The following is a 15,804-nucleotide window of genomic DNA, read 5'->3' on the forward strand; positions in this document are numbered from 1 at the left end:
AATGCTCACATTTGATGGCATCTGGAACTTTGGAGAGGTGTTCTCTTCACGGATGAATCCCGGTTTTCACTGTACAGGGCAGATGACAGACAGAGTGTACAGCGTTGTGTGGGTGAGCGGTTTGCTGATGTCAACGTTGTGAATCGAGTGGCCCATGGTGGCGGTGGGGTTATGGTATGGGCAGGTGTATGTTATGGACAACAGGTGCATTTTATTGATGGCATTTTGAATGCACAGAGATACCGTGACGAGATTTGCCATTCATCCACGACCATCACCTCATGTTGCAGCATGATAATGCACGGCCTCATGTTGCAAGGATCTGTACACAGTTCCTGGAAGCTGAAAACATCCCAGTTCTTGCATGGCCAGCATACTCACTGAACCTGTCACCCATTGAGCATGTTTGGGAAGCTCTGGATCGGCATATACAACAGCATGGTCCAGTTCCTGCCAATATCCAGCAACTTCACACAGCCATTGAAGAGGAGTGGACCAACACAGGGCTCGCAAAATTTCAAAAACCCTGGTAGCCATTCGGGCATGTACCTCTTCAGATTTTGGTAGCCCGAAAATTAATTTAACTAGCCCAAATAAAATAAAGACCATAAATGTCAATCAAAAACATTTTCAATACACAAATATCAACGAATATCAAGGAAAGAGTTTTATTTTACTATTTACAAGGTATCTGCAGAATTCTTAAAAATATATTTAAGGCAATTCGAAAAATTATTTCTTATACCACTTAACTTATTTAAAACTGTCTAAGGCCTTAAAAACTCTTCAATTTAGTTGTATCAAATTTAAGGACCCGTGGGAGCAATGGTCCCTCTAATTTTTTTTCTTGCTGAGCAAAGCTTTTCTATTGGGCAGACATTTCGGGCACCTGAGCAAAAGCATTCTTTATACCAAACCTGTACAGCACGCACACAAAAAAGTGTGTAACTTTTCATTTTAATGTGCTATTTATATTTGATTTGACCCTTGATGTAACTAAATGATGTATATTTTAGGTTACCTGAGATTTTTTTTTTTACTGTACAATACACTGCAGTTCAAAAGTTTGGATCAATAAAGTTTAAAAAAAAAGTTTCTTATGCTCATCAAGGCTGTATCTATTTGATAAAAAATACTGAATATTATTTCACAAAATAATATTGTGAAATATTATTGCAATTTAAAATAAATGTTTTCTATTTTAATATACTTTAAAATTGTATTAATTCCTGTGAAGCAAAGCAGTATTTTCAGTGTCACATGATCCTTTAGAAATCATTCGAATACGCTGATTGTTAATCAATGTTGGAAACAGTTGTACTGTTTATTTTAATACTGTATTTTTGGGACCTGTGATATTTAAAAAAAAAAAAAAAAAAAAAAAACAGTTTTTAGTCAAAATAGACATTTTGTGTTACAATATAAACTATTCAAAAGTTTGGGCTCAGATTTTTTTTCTTTCTTTTTTAAAGATACTTTATAAAATTGATAGTAAAGACTTCTATTGTTAGAAAATATTTCTGTTTTGAATAAATGCTGTTCTTTTAAACTTTTTATTAATCAAAGAAAAAAGTAACACAGGTTGCAAAAAATATTAAGCTGATATATCAACACTGATAATAAATCAGCATATTAGAATGATTTCTGAAGGATCATGGGACACTGAAGACTGGAGTAATGATGCTGAAAATTCAGATTTGATCACAGGAATAAATGCTATTTTAAAGTATAGGTATTATAAAATAGGAAACCAATATTAGAAATTGCAATATATTTCACTATATCACTGTTTTGTTCTGTATTTTTTAAATGAATACAGGCTTGATGAGCAAGAGACTCAAAGTCAAAAACCTGATAAATAATTGACCTTGTTTTTGAGTCTATAATATAGGCCTAACATAATATATTATCATAACAAACTATTTAAACTGATAGAATAGAATAGAATAAAATAGAATAAAATAGAATAGAATAGAATAGAATAGAATAGAATAGAATAGAATAGAATAGAATAGAATAGAATACAATACAATAGAATAGAATAGAAAACATTTTTTAAATATAAAAAAAACGTGAACATGAATTCTTCTATAGCTGTCTAAACATCATTATGAAGTACAGTTTGTACAATACACTTGTGTGACTGTACATGTTTCAGAGTTTTGTTACCGTTCTTTGCCCATCCTGCGCTATTTCCAGCACTTAATCAAGCCACTCTTCTTTAATACATGAGGACCTTTTATTTCACATGTCATTGCGTTTGCGTTGGCTCTCGTGTTGAGCGCACCGCAACCATTGAAGTATTCAGTTTCTACAGCGACTCATTTGGTGCACACATTTGGTGTTCTGTTTCTATGAAACCTGTAAAGCGCATTCACTGGTTCTAACTCTGTCGTGACAGCAGCTCTACAGCGGTTTGCCCAAGCATTGCTATTCTTTCCCTTTTACTGGAGGCATTCAATCAAATGGCTTCCCAACTCCTTTTTGTGTGCGCGAGACACACTATTTCTTCTGTGCAGTCGTGGTGGAAGAAGAGCGCGGTCGCACGCACACTCAGCTTAGAGGGAACATTGCGTGGGAGCCCTGTATTTAAGATCGGGCAGGGGAGTGATACATTTTGGAAGACCGACTGGAAAACACAATAGCCCCGGGACGTCGGGCTAGAGATTTTGCGAGCCCTGCAACATTCCACAGGCCACAATCAACAACCTGATCAACTCTATGCGAAGGAGATGTGTTGCACTGCGTGAGGCAAATGGTGGTCACACCAGATACTGACTGGTTTTCGGATCCCCCCCGGACCCCCCCAATACAGTAAAACTGCACATTTTAGAGTGGCCTTTTATTGTGGCCAGCCTAAGACACACCTGTGCAATAATCATGCTGTCTAATCAGCATCTTGATATGCCACACCTGTAAGGTGGATGGATTATCTCGGCAAAGCAGAAGTGCTCACTAACACAGATTTGTGAACAATATTTGAGAGAAATAGGCCTTTTGTGTACATAGAAAAAGTCTTAGATCTTTGAGTTCAGCTCATGAAAAATGGGGGCAAAAACAAAAGTGTTGCGTTTATAATTTTGTTCAGTGTATATATATATATATATATATATATATATATATATATATATATATATATATATATATATCCCTGGACTCACCTATATACTGTTTCACATTAAGCATCTCATGGGTTCCTATTAATGTTACCATTTGATGAAATTGGCAGACACTTTTAGCCAGGCTATATATTTCAGCAGTACACATTCCCTAGGAATTAAACCCATTACCTGCTAGCCATGCTCTCAGTGACCTACGGGAATGCCTTTTGCATTGGCATGACTAATGAGCACACACTAACCCATGTCCATGGTTTCCTATTAATGTTACCATTTGATGAAATTGGCAGACACTTTTAGCCAGGCTATATATTTCAGCAGAACACATTCCCTAGGAATTAAACCCATTACCTGCTAGCCATGCTCTCAGTGACCTACGGGAATGCCTTTTGCATTGACATGACTAATGAGCACACACTAACCCATGTCCTGGGTTAACATGAAATCATTCATCTAAATCACCTATGTATACACTAGTGTATGAAAGCAATTATAACTTATGTTTTAGCTGAAGTTATGTTAATAATCTAGTCAAATTTCTAGCACAGACCTTTTAATCTTCTTATATATCAGAATGTCATTAGTTGTAAACATTCACTGCACTGCCAAAATAAGAGAAATAAAGTTTCTTTGTGAACTAATGTTACCCTAATTTCTTTGTTATAGCTATCAGTGCTGCAAAATAGCCCTCTTAGCCAGACACAGCTGTCCTGCAAGTTTGCTCCTAAACAGATCTCTTTGTTTTAAAGAGAAGCTAGCTAAGGTCAAATGTGACCTCTTGAAACACACGTGGCAAGATCTGAATTAAAGGTTATAAGGTTCCTTGTTCAAGCATCAGGGTGTTGATGGGGTTGTCCAGTGACCTCAGCGGTGACACACTTCTGTCCAAATACTTGTCTCATGTATATGAGAGGAGAGACTTAAGGATATTAGGAGCAAAGGTCAACAGCTTCAACAGTTAAGAGCTACAAAGGTCATTAGTTCTGTACTTCCCAATACTGTTCTTGTCAGTATGTGACTTTTAGACATTGCAAAGAACCTGATTACTTTCTCAAAACCTTCATTATCTTTACTTCAGTGCTAAACTTCGAGTGTATCTGAATGGATGATTATTTGCACAATGTAAGGATTCATTAAAAAGTCTGTTAGTTTGATAATATGCATAAGCATTGTTCTCTTTCTCAGTTTTGCTCTTGCTTTGCAGACAGTCCAGTTTCAAAGCCCAAAATATACCATGATGTTACAGAAGATGCAAAAATGAATCTAGTGATTGTTCAAATCCCCTCGTCACTCATGGGGATCGACCCCTCATGAATAACCCCGTGAATTGTTTTTTTTTTTTGCTTTTCATACCAAATTCATTATCCTCACAGTGCCAATATGTGTTTTTATCAAGCTGGACTCAGTGAACCACAAAAATTCCAACGATGGTCCCCATAGGAAACTGAGTGAATTTGAAGGATCTGTCACTAAAATAATTAGATCCTTTTGCACGGTGAGGTGGAGGAAGATCTTGATATCCTTGAGCCTGTTCAAGCCCTGGATGTCAGAGTCCGCTCCAGCTTTAGAATTTTTTTATATTGACCCCTAAACCTGTAACTATGCCTACCATGGACCCCAAGCTTACACAAACGGCTGCCATGGACCACTGAACATGTTTTATCATTGTTCTGTAGGTTGGAGGAGATGGGCAGGGGGATATTGTAGGCTCGGTGCCACAATGAGGGCTTTAACAACATACCAATATTTAGCCAAAAGAATAGTAAACATGAACATACAAATTAATGCCATTATATAGACTTATACAGCAACACACAGAACATCTGGGCAACAATATGTTGCATCAGTAGCTGATGCTTTGGGGAAAACTCTTTCTCCTGAAACACTGAAGCCGTACTGAATGGCATCAATGTCCTGCATTGGCCAATAATGTTCAAGCCCACAAAGACTGTGCTATGTATATCAGCACAGCACTTCATTGCCTCAGAAGCTTTCAGCTGAAAAGAGCAGTGCTATACAGTCTCTGAGCTGAAAGTACAATGGCAAACTATACAATTTCTCATTACCTCCTCTCAGGGAACCAAGAATGCACCGGCGTCCTCGGGTAATCTGATAATTAGATAATCTTAATCTGACTTAATCTTAAAATTTAAACTGAAATTTGCAATGACAATTTAATGTTTACAGCATTAATCAAAGCAGAAGAAAGGCGCATAGGCTATTATGCGAATCAAGTGTTAACAATAATAATTTTCTACATATGAAGGCAAAAGGAATCGATGTGAATTACAACCAGAATTCCAGAAATATTGAGACATTTTTTTAAATTTGAATAAAATGAAAACTAAAAGAATTTCAAATCACATGAGCCAATATTTTATTCACAATAGAACATAAACAGCAAATGTTTAAACTGAGAAATTTTTAAATTTTATGCACAAAATTAGCTCATTTTAAATTTGATGCCTGCTACAGGTCTCAAAATAGTTGGAACAGGGGGCATGTTTACTATGATGTAACATCTGCTCTTCTTTTCAAACAGTTTGAAGACATCTGTGCATCGAGGTTATGAGTTTCTGGAGTTTTGGTGTTGGAATTTTGTCCCATTCTTGCCTGATACAGGTTTCCAGCTGCTGAAGAGTTTGTGGTCGTCTTTGACGTATTTTTTGTTTAATGGTGCGCCAAATGTTCTCTATAGATGAAAGATCTGCACTGCAGACAGGCCAGTTCAGCACCCGGACTCTTCTACTACGAAGTCATGCTGTTGTAATAGCTGCAGTTTGTGGTTTTGCATTGTCCTGCTGAAATACACAAGGCCTTCCCTGAAATAGACATCGTCTGGAGGGGAGATGCTGGCTTTTGAAGTGAATGCTGATAACACGCTGGAAGGTCTCCCTCCCCTTTAGCCCGGAGGACACAGCGTCTGTGATTTCCAACAAGAATGTCAAATTTGGACTCGTCTGACCATAGAACACTTTTCCCCTTTGAAATAGTCCATTTTAAATGAGCCTTGGCCCACAGGACACGACGGCCCTTCTGGACCATGTTCACATATGGCTTCCTTTTTGCATGATAGAGCTTTAGTTGGCATCTGCAGATTGTGTTTAGCGACAGTGGTTTCTGGAAGTATTCCTGGGCCCATTTAGTAATGTCAATGACAGAATCATGCCGATGAATGATGCAGTGTCGTCTGAGGGCCCAAAGACCACGGGCATCCAACAAAGGTCTTGTCCTTTACGTACAGAGATTTCGTCCAGTTTCTCTGAATCTTTTGATGATGTTATGCACTGTAGATCAGGGGTGGGGAACGTCCGGCCTCCGGGCCGTATGCGGCACGCGAGACAGTTTGATCCGGCCCATCAGTCAATTCAAAATCCCCCCTCCTCCCTCAGGAAGAGAGAGAGAGAAAAAAAAGCTACACAGCAATTAATTTTCCTGTGATAGAAAAATGACAGATATATATATAAAAAAATAGAAATATAATATTATAGATAATTTATAATTATATGAAATAGGGTTGCCTGTCTGGGTCACAGTCAGCGTGAACGTGAAACATGCACGTAACGTTCACGGTTGTCGTCGCTGATAAGCATCATGGCGACAGGCAAGAAAAGAAAAGTAGATGCAGAATGTCGTGCTTTTCAAGAAAAATGGACAAACGATTATTTTTTTGTTGAAGTCAAAGGCAAGCCAGTCTGCCTAGTTTGCGGAGATGCGCTTGCAGTGATGAAAAAGGCCAATCTCGAGCGTCATTACAGCTCGAAGCATGCTAAACTGATTGAGTTGCAAGGACAAATGCGCTTGGATAAAGTTAACACTCTTCGGCGGAGTTTGAGTGCCCAACAAGCAGTTTTCACAAGACCGCATTCTGACAGGGAGAACGTTATTCATGCAAGTTTTGTGGTGAGCGAGCTAATAGCAAAGAAACTGAGACCTCATTCAGAAGGAGAGTTCGTGAAAGAGTGTCTTGTTGCCGCTGCGGAGCTGCTTGCACCAGACAAAATAAAACTCTTCCAAAGTGTCAGTTTATCTCGAAGAACTGTCGCAGAACGGATTACTGATATGGCTCAAGACATTGAAACAACACTGAATGACACTGCAAAAAAATTCCAGTTTTTCTCTCTGGCCTGCGATGAAACAACGGACATAACTAATACCGCCCAACTAGCCATCTTTGTGCGTGGAATTACTGCTGAGTTTGAAACGACAGAGGAATTGCTGTCTTTGCAATCCATGCATGGCACTACCAAAGGTGAGGATTTGTTTGAGCAAGTTGTTTTGGCAATGAATAAATTTGAATTACCATTTGAAAAGTTAAGTGGCCTTGCCACAGATGGAGCGCCAGCCATGCTTGGCTCGCAAAAGGGATTAACTGCATTGGTCAAAAAAGAAATGAGTCGTCTCAATCTTGATCCAAGTGATTTAATTGTATGCCACTGTATCATACATCAAGAGAGTCTGTGTGCACATTCCCTGAAGCTCCAGAGTGTAATGACAACTGTTGTTTCCACCATAAATTTCATCAAAAGCAGAGGGCTAAACAGCCGCCAGTTCAAAGAGTTACTGAGTGATCTTGAGTCCGAGTATGGAGATCTGGTTTACCATTGTGAGGTGCGATGGCTGAGTCGTGCAGATATGCTTTCACGGTTTTACAATTTGAGGGAAGAAGTAAAACAATTCATGGAGATTAAGGGAAAACCTGTTGTGGAACTCAGTGAAGACAAGTGGCTGTGTGATTTGGCCTTTATGGTGGACATAACCAAGCACCTGTCAGAGCTGAATGTCAAGCTCCAAGGTCCGAACCAGCTTCTCAGCTCTCTGCTTTCAAACGTGAAATAATTTGAGGCGAAATTAAAGCTGTGGCAATTGCAACTGGAAACGGGTAACACTGTGCATTTTCCTACTCTACAAGAACAAAAGCCTGCTATGACAGCTGAGTATGCTGGTGAGTGTGCAAAACTGCATCAGGCATTTGGCGAGAGGTTTCAGGACATGAAAAGTAAACAAAATGAACTGAACATATTTGCTACGCCATTTAATGTGGAACCATCTGAAGTACCTGACAACCTACAACATGAAATAATTGAGCAGCAAAGCAATGACGAGCTCAAAGCAAAGTACAACAACCTCCCTCTGCTTGAGTTCTATAAACTGTATGTACGTTCTGAGGATTTTCCCATTCTGAGGAGACATGCACTGAAGTTTGCATCTCTGTTTGGGACAACCTACTGCTGTGAGCAGTTCTTTTCAAAACTGACTCTTGCAAAGACTCGATTCCGCTCAAGACTGACTGACCCAAACTTGGAAAACCAGCTGCGAGTAGCATCGTCATCACTGCCATCTAACATCAGACACCTCGCCAAAGAGAAGCAGTTCCAACCATCGCATTAGAGAGGTTAGTGATATATGTTCAAAAATTTAGAATGGCCCTTAAAGGATGTTACAAAAATGTAAATGGCCCTTGATAGAAAAAAGGTTCCCCACCCCTGCTGTAGATGATGAAATTTGCAAAGCTTTTGCAATTTTACGTTGAGGAACGTTGTTTTTAAAGTATTTCACAATTTTTTTATGCACTCTTTCACAGATTGGAGAGCCTCTGGCCATCTTTACTTCTGAGAGACTTTGCCTCTCTAAGACATCCCTTTTATAGCTAATCATGTTACAGACCTGATGTCACTTAATTTAAGGGGAGACACTGCAGGCAGTTTTTTCATGCACCTGTCAAATTTGAGATTTTGGGCTTTTTGGTTTTTCATAAAGTATTTTTTCAGACTAGTGGAAAGAAAACATCCAAAAGACACTGTTAAGTGTTTCTTTTATAGCACTTTATCTATTTGTGTCAATAGATTTAAATTACAATACATATTTTTAAAGGTCATTTTCTCAAAATGAGTTTTCTCTCCTACATTGAGCCATATAGCTCCACTTCAGTAGCACTTACACACACACAATCTTTATTCCTGTCTATATCCTGAAGGTTTTTACAGAGGGATTTGTTCATATATAATTTGCTTGATTATATACAACATTTTATTCCCCCCAAAATTTTGAAAATGTATTGTTTTCTGTCTGTTCTAAGTATTTTCTGGAGTGACAAAATGAGATTCCCAAAATTCCCTCTGTAAAATCTTTTGACTCTAATATGTCAATAAAATGAAATAAGAATTTTGAAACCAACTTCATCCAGTGTTTAGATTTTTGTTCTAGAAATGTATGCAAATTAGTGCATATTTCATTAAATAATGCCTCATTTGCATATTTAAACCTAAAAAGCTTGTAATACAATTTTTTTTTTGCAATTATCAATGTAATCAATCAACTAGGTAAGTAAGGTGATAACTATTAGTTATTTTTTTTACCCTATTCACCTGCAGTGTCTCGCCTTAATTAGTTGCTAGATGTTCTCCCAGCTGAATCTTTTAAAAAATGTATTGATCTTTTTCATCTCTTTGTTGCCCCCATGCCAACTTTTTTTTAGAGCTGAAGCAGGCATCAAATTTGAAATGAGCTCATTTAGTTGATAAAAGTATAAAATATCTCTGTTTAAACATTTGTTCATAGTTCTCTATGTTCTATTGTGAATAAAATATTGGCTCATGTGATTTGAAAGTCTTTTAGTTTTCATTTTAACATAAAAAACGTCCCAAAATTTCCGGAATTCGGGTTGTATTTAATCAAACAATATACATTAGTTTCTAGTTATTTCGAACTATTAAAAAAAGAACCGTACACGGACCCTAAAAAGACGTTCGTTAACATCGAACAGAAATATTAAACCTTTTATATAGACTTAAAATTTATGTTAATTTTATTGATTTTTTTTTTTTTTTTAATTTAGAATAAATCAGAGTAATTACAGTAGACCTAGGCTATTTAATTATCTCATATAGTTTTGTTGCTAGCATTTCGCTTAATCTGAACCTGCGCCGAAAACTACATTTATGCACAGCATCACTCCGGGATCCGCCCAAGAACCACCAGTACCTTTAAATGAAGTGCAGTGCGCCTCCCTTCACCGCGGTTAACATGAGCAGAGCTTCATACTGACAGCAGCTCTCGAGGGTGAACACTTGAATAAGCTGCAGAGCCTCTAATATAACCGGCACATATTGATTTCCTTTTTAATATAAGGGTGACGGTGTTGCTTACACAAATTTTTTGAGGTCTGTGCTCTTCCCCTGAATTCTGCTGATCCCATTTCATCTCAGGGCATTGCCTTTAATTTATAGGCTAGATCTCAGGTGTTATGCACCATTGGATTATTCTACCAAGTGGTGAGAGGATTGATAATTGATATTTTTAAATACCGATACACTTTCTTCCTTCAACCGGACGCTACATCTTCGTTCTCGGACATCTCAAACGAAAGAAAGCGTCGGTTCTACTCATTCAAGGCTGGTGAAATTGGTTCTCTACAGTACAATGCTGCTAAGTTTGTATACTCTGATGACATTTGTATGGGGACTACCCGGCTTTTCTGCCTCGTACGTGCCCTGTGAGCCGTGCGATCAGAAGGCGATGTCCATGTGTCCTCCGGTGCGGATGGGGTGTCAGGTGGTGAAGGAGCCCGGCTGCGGATGCTGCTTGACCTGCGCACTGACCGAGGGGCAGGCGTGTGGAGTCTACACGGGCACTTGTGGACAAGGACTGCGCTGCTTGCCTCGGAATGGGGAGGAAAAGCCGCTGCATGCTCTACTTTACGGCAAAGGAGTTTGCATGAACGAGAAACTATACAAACCACTGCCTAGAGGTAATTTTTATTGACATGCAATAGATCAATTGTATGCAAAAAAAAATATATCTATCTATCTATCTATCTATCTATCTATCTATCTATCTATGCTGTATTATCTAGGTCAGGACATCCATAGCAGAAAGTCTTGTAGGATTTATTTTATCTGGATGAGTTTTTACATTTATTGAATACAGAGTTAGTATTCAAATCAAATTCCTTTTCAAAAATCCCCCACCCACACACCCGCAGATCTATCTCTCTGTCATTCTCTTTATCGCACTCTTTTCCAGGCTTTAGCCTCCCCTGCCTTTCTTTTCAGCTCCATAAAAATCAGCGATTAACTCAGCTGTCAGCACTCTTAACTGTGATTATGCGATCTCATCACATTTACTGAAAACAGCTGCTGCAGCTATTTCACTCTGTATCTTCATCTTGCAAATCGTTAAAAATTTAGATCAGAATGGAAGGCTTGAGAATGGTTTTGACAGAGAACGAACAGGAAGAATGAGGCGGCATTCTGAATATAATAAATAACATTTTAAAAAAAGCTTAAAAAAAGTGTTTACATAAATGAGTTAAGACTGCTCAGATTGGATTCTATGCTAACTCTAAATTCTGTATAAATATGCAATGCTACTTAAAAGTACTATAGTTCTGACCAAAAAGAGTGATTATATTGCTTTGGTTCAATAATAAATCACTTAAACATTTTTATTTATTTCACGTGGCACGAATTGGTAAAACATAGTTGCAATTTTCTAAAAAGTTACAAATGAATAAGATACTGTTGCAATTTACCTAAATTGACTTAACAAATTAAAAAAAAAGAAAAAAAAAAGAAATATAAATACGTGGCCACAATAACTTTTTTCCCCCGCATGTCATTTGTGGGACTCTGTATTAAACATTTTGTGTAAATGCACTCATTTGGTGCCACCTTTGTACTATAACAATGATTTTTTAGTGATAGAAGGCATGTTAACAGTATGTAACTGAAGACATTTAGAAGACAAAGCAGAGCAAAAGAATGAGCACACCACCTCTCCCAGGGCTGCACAGATCTCAGATTAGCATGCATTCCCAGAACAATACCCCCAGATTAGGAGACTTGGAAGTGCACTTGTCACATCTCTAAAATAAAACATAATATCCCTCAAATAAAAGATCCAGTTAACTAATGCTTGGTAGATGATAAAACAAAAGATTAAGAAAGAAGCGGAAGCACAATGTTGATTTATTCAATGATTTCCAAGCTTTGCTGAGGTATTTCTCCGATTTGTCAGTGATGTCATCGCAAATGGCTTGAGATTTGCTCATCCATTGTGACCCTGGCTGCTTAGCTTTTCCACAGAAGACACAGAAGGGACGAGGAAGGGGTCAAGCTCTTGAATCTGATTACTCACTGTACAGCTGGGCAAATGCAGTGACGTGTGTGAGAGAGGAAGAGGGTATAAACTAGACAAATTGAAGATAGCATCTGGCATCTCTGCTTACAATTAAAAGAATAGAGCCGGTGATTGAGTTCAAACTGTTGACTGCTTATTGCCATGCTTGATTTGATTCCATGACAAGTGAAAATGCAACTTCCAAAACTTCCATGATAGGTTTTTGCAGACTGTGTATTCAGAAATACCTGCCTTTTGCGTTTTCCAATTTAGATAACTTTTCTATAGTTTCTATAAGTTCATGGTTATATTGTGAGGGAGGCACGTTAAAGGAACACTCCACTTTTTTTTTAAAATAGGCTCATTTTCCAACTCCTCAAGAGTTAAACAGTTGAGTTTTACCATTTTCTAATCCATTCAGCCGATCTCCAGGTCTGAAGGCAGCACTTTTAGCGTAGCTTAGCATAGATCATTGAATCTGATTAGACCGTTAGCATCTTGCTCAAAAATGATCAAAGAGTTTCAATATTTTTCCTATTTAAAACTAGACACTTCTGTAGTTACATCATGTACTAAGACTGATGGAAAATGAAAAGTTGTGATTTTCTAGGCCGATATGGCTAGGAACTATAACATCGAAACTCTTTGGTCATTTTTGAGCGAGATTAGATCATTGAATCTAATCAGATTCAATGCTCTATGCTAAACTACGCTAAAAGTTCTACTGCCAGACCCTGAGATCAGCTGAATGGATTCGAAAATGGTAAAACTCAACTGTTTTACTCTTGGGGAGTTGGAAAATGAGCCTATTTTCAAAAAAGTGGAGTGTTCCTTTAAATGAAATATGCTTGACAGAGTTATTTTCACTAATAAAGTTTTCATTATAAGACGACATCTCGAGAAAGCAACAGCTAAAAAAAAACACCAGAAATCTGTTGATATGTTGCCTCTTCTCAAGAGTATTGGCTCACTCTCAGTCTTGCTAAGTTTACAAGCAGTATTCCAATAAACTGAGCAGCAACATTTTCAGTGTATATGCTGTAAGACCAGTGCAGGAAGATAAAAGTCTTTCTTGTGGATAGATAATGACAAAGTGACTGTAATCAACTTGAAGCATACCTGTCCATTGTGGCCTTAAATCGATGGTCTTGATTGTTTTGTGATTGACATACAGGCATCTTGACAGTGCAAACAACCCTGGTGTATTTGTTACATGGATATCAGTTATACCATTGCATCTGATTATTGTCCCCTTCTCAGATCGTGAATCACATGAAGACACTCACGTTACAGAGGTAACAGAGGATCTTCTTCCCCAGGCCAAAGTTCCATTATTCCAACGAGACCACATTAACAGCAAGAAGGCTCAGGCCATGAGAAAGGATCAGAAGAGACAGGAGGCTAAACTCAGGATCAGGGGCAATTTTGAATACCCGCTCTTCGGAAAGGACAATCATCAGTCTGACATTGTACGTTTGTTCATCAACATTCATCTGATGTCAGTGAAAAACACCAATGTTTTCATGCTGTTTCTGTTATGTTAATGTTTAAATTAATGCCTAAAACCTATTCCAGACTGTTCTATTAATGGTATATCTGCTAACTGCAGGGTCCATGCCGAAGAAAGCTGGATGGAATTATCCAGAGGATGAAGGACAACTCAAGAATCGTGGCTCTTTCTCTGTACCTGCCTAACTGTGATAAGAAAGGCTTCTTCAAGCGCAAACAGGTTAGTTCTGCACTTCAGCATGTTTATAGATGTCATCTAATGCAAGTTGTCGGAAAGTTTTCTTTCCTATAAACACATGGCTCTTGGCTGAGGGCAGGGTCAAGTTACATTGCTTACTTTGTGATGTCCATTTTTGGTTTTATGTCATAGTGTAAACCCTCCAGGGGGCGCAAGCGAGGCATCTGCTGGTGTGTAAACAAGCATGGAGTTCAGATGGCGGGCACTGACTTTAATGGAGGCAACATCCAATGCAAAGATCTTGAAAGCAACAGCAACAGCAACAACAACGAATGAGACAACTTAAATTTGGTCGCGTAACAATGACATTGTACACTCACTTTCATACCATATTATGTGATTTGCCAATTATTTCTAATCCTAATCTTAAGAAGTCTGACCTTTATTTGTGGAAAATCCATATTACATAAAAAACAGCATCTTTTAAAGCTAAGCAGAGGAAATGCTCAATACATGCAACAGTTATTGAATCCTGCAATTTTTGATCTTCATGTGTCATTAAGGTTGGTGGGATATATCAAGTATCATTTGGGAAATGTACTAGAGTCATGGACTAGTTTCCACTATATCTTATCATAGACATCTTAGAAGGTTTTATGAGCTTAAAGGAGCAGTTCACCCAACATTGAAAATTCTGTCATTATTTACCCACCCTAATGTTGTTTTATACCTATATGACACTCCTTCTTCTTTGGAATGCAAAATAAGATTTTCAGAAGTTTTTCCCTATACAATTTAACTCAGCTGGGTCTAAAACATTGGACCTATTGTGTATAAAAAATACACAATCGAAAAAATAAAATGCATACAATTTTGGAATGGCAAAGTGAGTTGAATGATGGCAGAATTTGCATTTTGGTTGAACTACCCTATATAGTAATATCACTGTTTCATATGACTTTATGTTTTTGTCCATGGCACAGCACTTATTCACTGAATAGTACTTTTATAGTATTCACACACTGTGTTTATAAGTTGTTTTGTACAACCCTTTCCAAAGGTTTCAGCACATTAGTTTATTGTTTTGGCGCATTGTTTTGCCATTCCTGAATGATATAGGGAAATTTATATTCTAATAACCACTGTTTTAGTGCACTGTAAAAACAAACAAACGCCCTATGAAAGAAAGTGAAACACAACCTTTCAATAAGCTTACATATATACACATGCAGTTTATATAAATAACTACTGAATAAGAAAGACTCAACATTTGAATGCACAATGGTGACAAAACAACCAGCCACTTTTCTATTTTTTCAATCTTTAACAGATCAGGGTCCTTGGGTTCTTATGGAAATCTCAGTGCCTTTTTCTACTCAAATATTTGAATACTGATTTACATCAAAGGCATCAAAGGGGCCACAGAGGGAAAACACAAACACTCAAAATGCTGACCTTCAGTTTGCAGGAGTGTAGATTCAAAAAAAGCAAATGTTCTTAAAAAGTAGGCAAATTTAGATTATTTGCATTATGAAAATGCCATAGTAGTACAGTACCAAAGGTACTATTAGGTGATCCCACAGAATTTGGTGCAACCACATTTTCCACCTAATGGTATCAAAAATATGCTCGTCATGCTTATGAGATTATTTGCATTGCATGTGTGACGTATGTGTCAGATCAGAGGCTGACAGCAGTTGAGAATTGTTCACTGTTTGCAGAATTGTAGAAATTGATAGATTGAATTTATTTTAGCCATAATCCTAAAAGTTTCTTGGCTCATTCTGTGAGATTTTAAAAGGACAATATTACTCTTGTTACTCTTGAATGACATGGAAAGGATTCTGAATGATAACACTCCATGTGGTGGAGTTAGGC

At 37.8% G+C, this 15,804-nt stretch overlaps 2 protein-coding genes across 2 annotated transcripts; both read left to right on the forward strand.

The window, feature by feature from the left end:
* Positions 1-6,713: 6,713 nt before the first annotated feature.
* On the forward strand, positions 6,714-7,958 carry LOC306844784 (general transcription factor II-I repeat domain-containing protein 2-like; the record flags this gene model as incomplete). The annotated part of the gene is made up of 1 exon (XM_079377161.1): positions 6,714-7,958. The coding sequence occupies one exon, from the start codon at positions 6,714-6,716 to the stop codon at positions 7,956-7,958; it is 1,245 nt and encodes a 414-aa protein (XP_079233287.1).
* Positions 7,959-10,133: 2,175 nt separating this feature from the next.
* On the forward strand, positions 10,134-15,406 carry igfbp5a (insulin-like growth factor binding protein 5a). The gene is made up of 4 exons (XM_079376805.1): positions 10,134-10,869; positions 13,500-13,708; positions 13,849-13,968; positions 14,119-15,406. The coding sequence occupies exons 1-4, from the start codon at positions 10,542-10,544 to the stop codon at positions 14,260-14,262; spliced, it is 801 nt and encodes a 266-aa protein (XP_079232931.1). The 5' UTR covers positions 10,134-10,541; the 3' UTR covers positions 14,263-15,406.
* The last annotated feature ends 398 nt before the right edge of the window (positions 15,407-15,804 follow it).

Source organism: Barbus barbus, assembly GCF_936440315.1.
Source record: "Barbus barbus genome assembly, chromosome: 25".
NCBI classification, from domain to species: Eukaryota; Metazoa; Chordata; class Actinopteri; order Cypriniformes; family Cyprinidae; genus Barbus; species Barbus barbus.

Excerpts from the sequence above, each read along its gene's own strand:
- igfbp5a (XM_079376805.1), top strand. The coding sequence starts at position 10,542 with ATGCTGCTAAGTTTGTATACTCTGATGACATTTGTATGGGGACTACCC. Across the intron at positions 10,870-13,499 it reads ATACAAACCACTGCCTAGAG|ATCGTGAATCACATGAAGAC; the intron begins GTAATTTTTATT and ends TCCCCTTCTCAG. Across the intron at positions 13,969-14,118 it reads GCTTCTTCAAGCGCAAACAG|TGTAAACCCTCCAGGGGGCG; the intron begins GTTAGTTCTGCA and ends TTTATGTCATAG.